Raw genomic sequence first — 9,026 nt, 5'->3', positions numbered from 1 at the left:
TCATGGCGTAGCCTGCTCTCTCTAATTTGTGAATCTCCTCATTGTACACAACCAATTGCTCTGGGTTACTGCATAGGCGACGCTCCGTAGCTCGGAGGAGCGGCATCACAGCAGTGAGGGGTGCACGAAGAGAGGGAGCATTCTTCCTCCGTAAGAGTGGAGTGGCATAACGGGACACCCCATCAACGGTGACGCGAACAGTTTTCTGTTCCAGTAACTCTAGGGCAGCTTTATCGTCTCCTGATCGGGTCACCTCCTTACTGTTACGGAAGGGTAGGATGTCGAGCTGCCAGAGTCTCTGAACGTTTTGCTGCAGTTCTTCCAAAGGCGAGAGCGTCGCCAAGTGTAGGCAGATATTCTCACCAGAGGGTTTTGGCAGGAGGTTGACTGGTCCCTGTAAGGTCCAGCCCAAGGCCGTACAAACCGCTACCGGGCCCCCGCTGGGACCAACCAGTATGGGCCGAGTGGGTATTATCAGGTGAGCATTGTCAGACCCGATAAGTACCGTGGGCCTGACGTTATGAAAGGATCTCAGTGGGATGCCTCTTAAGTGTCTATATCGCTTGACTAGGGGTTCGGCTGCACATGACTGCTCTGCCAGGGTTAGTTCCTCGGCAGTAAAAGCCTGCTGTATATTATACTTCGCTCCTCCCCTCATCAAGGCGGACACCCTGAAGGATACAGAGGCTCCTTGCAGGTGCACTATTTCTTGCCTAATGGTTCTCAGTGACAGAACCTCCTCAGTTCCTACAAGGCCGAGATGACGAGCAGCAGTGGGGAGGATGATTGTTTGTTCTGAGCCGTCATCCAAGACTGCGTATGTGTCTAAAGTTTTCTCCCCATTTTGGAGTCGAACCGGGACCACCTTAAGCATCACCCTCGCTGAGTGACTAGCTTGGCCCAGGAATACCATGCTGGCAGTTGTAGTGACGGCTTGACTACTCTCGGGTGGGACTACGTCGTGCAGTACGAGTAGATGTTGCCCTCCACATGTAGCACAGGGCTTTTTCAAAGTGCAGTTGTCAGGCGAATGTCCTCTCCCGCATTTCCAACATCGTTTCTTGTCCTTTATCCAACTGGCGCGGGCAGTACTGTTGAGCTTTGCGAAGTCCACACAGGTGTTGAGGTAGTGCTCCTGAGTATTACAATAAGGGCAGAAAGGTTTGAACCGGTCTCGCTTCTTAGTCTGGGGTGTCGGATCAGGACCGGCCGCAGGCTTAGGGAACTTAGCTCCCTGCTGACTACCAAGCAGAATAGTGGCAGGTTTAGCTCTTGACTGCTTTACGGCCCTCTGTTCCTTGCTGTCAATATGGGCCGGTACGGATGGAAGTGCTGCTGTTATCTGACGGGACACTTGCATAGTCTGCACCTTTCTCTCGAGCCAATCAGCAAGGTCTGGGAGAGTGTATGTACGACCGCTGCCACTCTGGATAATCCCCCGGCTGAAACAATGTTCCGCGAAGGCATCTCGATAGGGCAAGGGCAACTTGGTGAGTAGGGTGTCCACATGAGACCCACACCTCAGCTCCGCCGATGACGGGCCGTCCATTGTACTCAACATTCCCACCAATGTTCCTACCGCAGTAGCAAAGTCCTCAAATCCTTGATAATCACCAGGCCTAACCGCTGGGGAGTTCAGGATAGTCTTGAGTTCTCCCTGCACAAGCTGTCTGGGCTGGCCGTATCTCTGTGTGAGGGCTTGCATGGCGCTGGTATATGGAGTCGGACTATTGACGTACCGCTTCGCCACTTGCAGTGCAGAAGGGAAGGCGAGATGGTCAAGGAGAATCTGATACTTGTAATCCTCACTTAAATGCCTGTGGGGACCAAGTAAGCTGTCCAAACCTTTTCGGAGCATGAGAAAATCACTTTCTTTCCCGGAGCTGAACACAGCCAGTTTGGGCTTAGGGATGCCGAACGAGGAGGCTATTGCCATCTCCAGCATACTGGGGAGATGGGCGCCCTCTGTCTGGCGATGGTCTGCAAAGAAGTTGCCTGGAGGAGAAGGTGGTCGTGGCGGAGGCAGAGGGTACTGAGCAAGAAAAGAAGGTGGAGCGGGCTGCCAGTACGAGGGGGGTACACTGTACTGTTGGTGTTGCTGGGCAGACACAGGCTGTGATGGCATATCACGAGGCTCCAGAGCCCCAGGCAGCCTAGGTAGCTGTGTAGCAGGAGAGCCCGGTGGAGAGGTCACTGCAGAAGGGGGTGATGCCTGTGACGCGGGAGGCGAGTCCACGGGCGGAGGCGAGAGATCCAATGGAGTAGAAGCTACAGCAGTCTGCCGCAGCCCCACTGCAGGGGTCAGTGATGTAGCTGAAACAGGGGCATCAGCCGGCCCCCGTGGTGCATCTAGGGGCAAGGCTGCAGGCGAGGTCTGATGATGAGGAGAAGATGGATTCCTTGTGGCCGCTCTCAGACAGGGAGGCTGTGCAGGGTACCCCCGTTCCAAGTGAGGAAGACTGCTATAATGAGGTTGGAGTGTAGCAGGCTGGTACTGAGGATAGTAGGGGGGAGCACTCTGTGCCTGTGAAGACAATTTCACCTGATCCATTTCCACTTCCAGTTATTTCATCTGCTGCTGCATCATCTGCCAACGGGCTTCCAACTGCTGCCATCTGTCCTCCGGACTCCTAATAGCATACTGACTTGCCACAGGATCATTCAGGATTCGGTGGTGGCTGGATGGAACCACGTAAGTTGGTCTTGGTGGAGATGCTGCACCTACTGCTGGATTAGGAAGCGGATGATGTGGGTAGCTGAGTTCGTAGTCCTCCAGATGTCCCGGAATGCGTCGCACCCGGCTGGGACGGAGACTACGTGCTTGCTGTCCATCATCAAATTCTCTGGGTGTAGCCATAGCGCCGCCTGTATACATCCGGCTCGAAGGACCACTTGTAAGGGTTATACTGGTTAGGTGGTGTATACAGTCAGGCCTAAGTCTTCGGTAAGAAAGACTGCAGCAACCCAGGAGTGCAATGGAACAGTCTTTAATAACGTCTCACAAGTGAATCACAGGGAAGGCACCGCATTGGTAACAGGTAGGTGACTGGTTAGTTAAAGATGTGTGGTTTCTGAAAAAGCATGAACAACAATTCACTAATTAACAGTATAAACAAGCAGGATAATAACAATCACCTCAATTTCCGCTGAGTGTAACACACGCACTATTATATAACATCCACAAGAGGTCGCCATAGACCACAAATAGACATACAGAAACTCAAACTTATCAGGATGTTAATAACAACAAAGTGAGACAAATAAAATACGGTTCTGATATAAACAGTCTCGCGGTACAGTTTAACATAACTGGGTGCCGTCAGTATCGAACAATCCGGCTGCAGTAGCAACATACAGGCTAACCGGATGTAGCTTAACCTGCTACCGAGCTACGACGGACATTCGGGTGATGAAATATATGTGCAAGATACACACCCAGTTGTCCAGCTGTCATATTGCGTAACCCGACAAACAATGACACTTACGGCTTCATGAACGCACACCCAGTCCTCCGAAACTGTCCTTTTACTGTGATGCTCGTTCGCCGCTTTATTAGGTACGCCGATCTGCCGTGCAGGGTGTAAACAGTGAGCACCGTGATCTCGCAGTTGCGATGTTCACTCTCGCGCTAACCTCCGAAGCAGGGAGATTTGGCACAAAAGTGTTTCAACTTTCTGCAGGGAAACATATTTCTCTATTTTCCTGTTGTAATGCTGAGTTTAGTCCTTTCATAGTTTGGAGAAACAGCAGAATTTAGACATCACAAAGTAACATTCTCAGAAACTTTGTTGCAGACAGGATACACACACCTACACACATGTGTGTATACTATAACTGATACACTGCAGTAGCCCTGTAGCTGCTGAATCTGCCTCTTGTGTGCTGTTGTTGCACTTATAAAGTTCTCTAAAACCTTTCTTGAATCTACAGGTGGGTCAGGTCAGAGAGAGCTTTTAATCCTTCCAAATTAAAGTTCTGTCGGGTAGTTTAATCAGAGGTTATTTATTGTGAAAGGCTGGAGGTGGAAGTGTAGCTGCAGCTTCACTGCAGAGAGTTAAACAGGAGGAAGCAGACTGAGGGTGTTTAAAGTGAGCGGTGAGCTACAGAGAGAATAACGGAGAACCAGGAGCAGCTTCATTTCTTCATGCTGAGCTCCAGGTGGGAACACCTGCTCCTCCGTGTGTCCTTCATTTCCTGTCTGAGAGCCGTGGCACAGGTAGGAGAATAAAGGAGGACTGCAGGAGTTTGTAAAGAAACACAGACTGTTGAACTTCAGTTATTCATCTATCACGTGACACTAGTTTCATTCTGCTGAGTTTTACATAAACCAAAGAAGCCTTTACGTTCAATAAAACTACATAAAAGTTTTACGTAGGGAAAAAGATTTCTGGCTGATTGCAGCTTGCATGCATCAGTTTTTATTAGACAGTTTCCATCCTTTTCCAATAAAGTACTGCCACTGATCACAGACTGCCTCATTTAAAGTATGAATCTATTGCCACAAGGTGCCAGCAGCAGGATTATAGTGCAATGGTAGTGACACACCAGTATATATACTGTGATGCAGCCTGAGTCACATGGATGCACACAGCCGCCCAGGTTAAATTTTCCCTGGAAATTTTAGGTGAAAGTATAAAATAACTGCTTAATAGTTTAGTTTAGAAAGTATTTCCTACCTGGGATGTCATATCTTGGGTCGAGCTTTTTAGTCTGCTCTACCTCAGACTGTAGGTATGTGACAGAAATATACAAACTCAATGGGTTATTATGGTAGTGGAACCATTGGAAAGCACACCTAGTATGATTCACTGCACTTGCTGTAATGCGCTCATTTCTAGTTCACTTTAAATGATGCTGGTACCACTGAAAGCTTTTTATGAGCTCTACAGGACCATAATCAGCAAATTCCAACATACAATAGTTCACTTATAACATGACTGGTTGAAAACAGTTGAAAATACATGGTAATGATCAATAAACTAATTGACCAATCAGAGAGCACCATTTCGCTCATGTGACCACATAATGGTTAAGCACCAGCTGTGTTGTGTTGAGTCTATGTTTGAATCATGTTTGGCCTCTTCCTGTTTTATTTTGACAGTCTCCTGTTCCCTGTGTGTTGTGTTCAGTTTTGCTTCCCCTGTCTCGTTAGTGTAATTTCCTCTTGACTTGTTCCCTTGTGTGTGCGTTTGTCTGCGTTTTCCCGTCTGTGTGTCCTTTTGTTACTGATTGTCTCTTGTCTCTGAGGCACAGCGCTGTGGTCTCCTTGACTCTGGGATTTAATGCTTCATATTTTGTGTTTTGGACATGATGTGATGACTCAGCGTTAAAGCTGCACTTTGTGTTTGTTTGCTTCTGCATCCTGTGTAAATAAATAAACAAAACACAAACAACTTAAAGATGATTTGGACAGTGTTTAGTTTGAAAACAACTTTATATGAAGTTTAAATAAACAAAATTGCCAAGAAATATAGTAGTGATAATAATAAGCTACAAATGCACATTAATCTTTGTCAGTTGTTTTTGTGTTTTTTTATCACTTATTGTACACAGAGGATGTCAAAAACATTCATCATAAAAACATTTCATCATATGAAACTAAACCCGAACAAGAGAAACAAACACAAAACAAACACAAACTTTCCCAACTCCCAAAGAAAAAGGAATCTGAACTAATGAAAGCCTCAAAATTCAGTTTGTGGTTTTCCGATCAGGATCGTTCCGGTCGGGCCTGTAATCATCCAGTTCTACTAAAACTAAAGAAAACACAGTTCTGCAATCCAGACACAAAGTACCATCTAATCGTCTTCTTCTTTCAGCTGCTCCCTTTAGGGGCACCACAGCAGATCATCTGCCTCCACCTGTCCCTGCACCCTCTGTCATAACCAGTCCTCTGCATGTCCTCCTTCACTGCATCCATGGACCTCCTCAGGACTTCCTCTGTTCCTCAGGTCTGTTACTGTCCCGACCACTCGGTCTAAAACCCGGTTTGAGTTTTTCTGTTGCTGATGAAAACATAAAAGAAGAGTGGGTAGACTGAAGAGCTCAGGAGATCACTCAGGGGCAGCAGGAAGGATGGGAAAGGCTCATTATCTACAATTGTCTTTTAAAATTGTCTTTTTGCGTAAGTATTCTGCAAAAAATAAAATATTGGAATATTGAAATGTATTTGATTTATTCTCTTTACAATTTAGTGTTACATTCAATACAACTTGAACATAAAAAGGGTAATAGGACGAGGGTAAGAGGAAATGTTATTAATTATATTAACAAAATATAAATAGCTTTAAATGTTAAATTGCTTATTTGCTTTACAGTTTAGCTTAAAAGTAATTTTCACTCTTAATCCAAATTAGTTGAGTTTACTAGAAAATCGCGTGGAAACTCGTTGCCTTAAACCAGTGGTTCTCAAATAGTGGGGCGCGCCCCCCAAAGGGGGTGCGGTGCGATACCTGGGGGGGCGCGTGTGACCCTGGGGAACAGGCTTTTTTTTTTGGGCCGTACTAGTATAAAGTGTAATTGTGCATCCACTACAGTAGGCGGCAGTGGCGCTGTCATTGTTACAACAGGTTTGCCTTGGTTAGCAGTGTTGAGTCAACAGAAAGCTCCGACTGCGTTCTGTCTATAGCCTCCGTTATTCAACATAACAACCCCCAACATGAAAAGTTTTTAACAGGGATGAAAAGAAAAGCGGAGAGAGACAAAGATAATGAGACAAAAGAAAGTCACCCGAAAGCTAAGACGAGGAAATACGACGAAGCGTATTTAGCGCTTGGCTTCACTGTCACTACAGTTGGAGAAGAGGAAAGACCGGTGTGTTTGCTGTGTCTAAAAATGCTCGCAGCGGACAGCATGAAGCCAAATAAATTAGCGCGTCACTTAAATACGTTACACTCCAATCACGCCGGTAAGCCGCTAGAGTTTTTTCAGCGAAAACGTGCTGAATATTGCCAACAGTCATCCCGCTTTGTGAAGGCTACTTCAGTAAACCATCGAGCGCTGTTAGCATCATATAAGGTGGCGTATCAAATTGCGCAGTGCAAAAAGCCCCACACCATAGCAGAGGAGCTGATACTGCCTGCAGCATTAGACATGGTCTCTGTCATGCTGGACGACGCCAGTGCAGCAAAACTAAAAACTATCCCTCTGTCCAATGACACTGTCGCCAGACGTATAGATGACATTGCTAACGATCTTCATGAACAGCTGGTAGATAAACTCAAAGACAAACGTTTTGCCTTACAATTTGATGAAGCAACTGACAGCAACAAAGACTGTCTGTTTATTGCTTATGTACGTTTTGACTTGTCAAACTCCCTGTGTGAGGATCTACTTTTTTGTAAATATGTCAGAGACAGAGCCACAGCTGAAGAGCTATTCAAAATTCTGGACTCCTTTTTGACTGAGAATGGGCTAAAGTGGGAGAACTGCATTGGTGTTTGCAGTGATGGTGCACAAACCATGGCAGGGAAGAGAAAAGGACTTAGGGCACTCATCGAGACAGCCTCACCTCATGCTGAGTGGACACACTGTATTATACACAGAGAAGCACTTGCATCCAGGCAACTTTCCCCTGAATTAAGTGAGGTTATGACTGACATCATAGGTGTAGTCAATTTTATAAAGACTAGACCACTAAAAACAAGAGTCTTCTCTGCCATCTGTGAGGAGATGGGAGCCGAACATCAAGCTGTGCTCTATCACAGTGAAGCAAGGTGGTTGTCACGAGGAAAAGTCTTGTCCCGAGTTTTTGAGCTCAGAGAGCAAATAAGAGTGTTTTTTGAGCAGGAGCACAAGTATGAAGTGGCAGAAAAATTTTGTGATGAGAACTTCCTGGGAAAACTGGCCTACCTGAGTGACATATTTGGAAAGCTAAATGAACTGAATCTACAGCTTCAAGGGAAAGATAAACACCTCCCTCAGGTCACAGACAAGATTAGCTCTTTCACCCGAAAGCTTGCAATGTGGGGCAGGCAACTTGATGAAGGAAACACCGATTCATTTGAGAACCTGCATGAGTTTGTGGACACTAATGACTATGATGCTATCTCAGTGATTCCACACATTAAGCAGCATATTTCTTCACTGATTGGATTCTTTAAAAAGTACTTCCCTGAAAACAGTTCCCAGTATGACTGGGTGAGAGACCCTTTCAGTGCACCAGCTCCAACTGGTTTCAGCTCTGCAGAAGAGGAGCAGTTCATTGACATGACGTCTGACTCCACATTGAGACTGAGGTTCACATCACAGACACTCAGTGCATTCTGGCTGAGTGTAGAGAGGCAGTATCCACTCTTAGGGGAGAAAGCTATAAGCATTCTGCTTCCTTTTTCAACATCTTACCTTTGTGAGACTGGCTTCTCTGCTGTTGCTGCACTGAAGACCAAGTACAGGTCCCAGCTAAACATTGAGCAGGAGCTGAGAGTTGCACTATCATGCTTCGAACCTCGCTTCGAAAAGCTGTGCACTGCAAAACGTGCTCATTGTAGCCATTAAACCTGACTTCCTCCTCATTTTGATCAAAACAGAAAGAAAAAATGAGCACAAATTGTTTAATTCATTTTTGTTTTGTAGGTTCAAGTGTTTTATATATTGTGCTCCTGAGTTAATGTTGCTGAACTGAATATAAATTACCGTATTTTTCGGACTATACGTCGCTCCGGAGTATAGGTCGCACCAGCCAAAAAATGCATAATAAAGAAGAAAAAAACATATATAGGTCGCACTGGACTATAAGTCGCACTTTTTTTGGGGGGGGGGGGGGGGGGGGGGGGGGGGGGGGGGGTTGATAGAATCCGAGACCCAGAGCACAAATTCCATCTTGAACGGCAATTTAAAATAATAATGGATTAAAGAACAGGACGAACACGGTTACGCCTACGTTATGCTAACGTAGCACATTCCAGCTACATGACGCACAACGAACACGTGTTCGGTATTGTAACGTTGTAAACACACTTCCAAAGTCGGCGATATTCACAACAAAGGTCGTCTTTATTAACAGAAAAACGGCTGCTGTAGGCCAC

At 46.1% G+C, this 9,026-nt stretch overlaps 1 protein-coding gene across 1 annotated transcript; it reads left to right on the top strand.

Annotated features, from left to right (window-relative positions):
- The first annotated feature begins 7,092 nt into the window (after positions 1-7,092).
- Positions 7,093-8,496, top strand: LOC115777209 (zinc finger BED domain-containing protein 5-like). The gene has a single exon (XM_030725045.1). The coding sequence runs from the start codon at positions 7,093-7,095 to the stop codon at positions 8,494-8,496; it is 1,404 nt and encodes a 467-aa protein (XP_030580905.1).
- Positions 8,497-9,026: the final 530 nt, after the last annotated feature.

The sequence above is a fragment of the Archocentrus centrarchus genome, unplaced genomic scaffold, assembly GCF_007364275.1.
Source record: "Archocentrus centrarchus isolate MPI-CPG fArcCen1 unplaced genomic scaffold, fArcCen1 scaffold_45_ctg1, whole genome shotgun sequence".
Lineage (NCBI taxonomy): Eukaryota > Metazoa > Chordata > Actinopteri > Cichliformes > Cichlidae > Archocentrus > Archocentrus centrarchus.
Note: the sequence above shows the minus strand (reverse complement) of the source record. Positions and strands in the feature narration are given on the sequence as shown.

What these genes read in the sequence shown, in the direction of transcription:
- LOC115777209 (XM_030725045.1), top strand. Translation starts at nt 7,093, where the DNA reads ATGGTCTCTGTCATGCTGGACGACGCCAGTGCAGCAAAACTAAAAACT.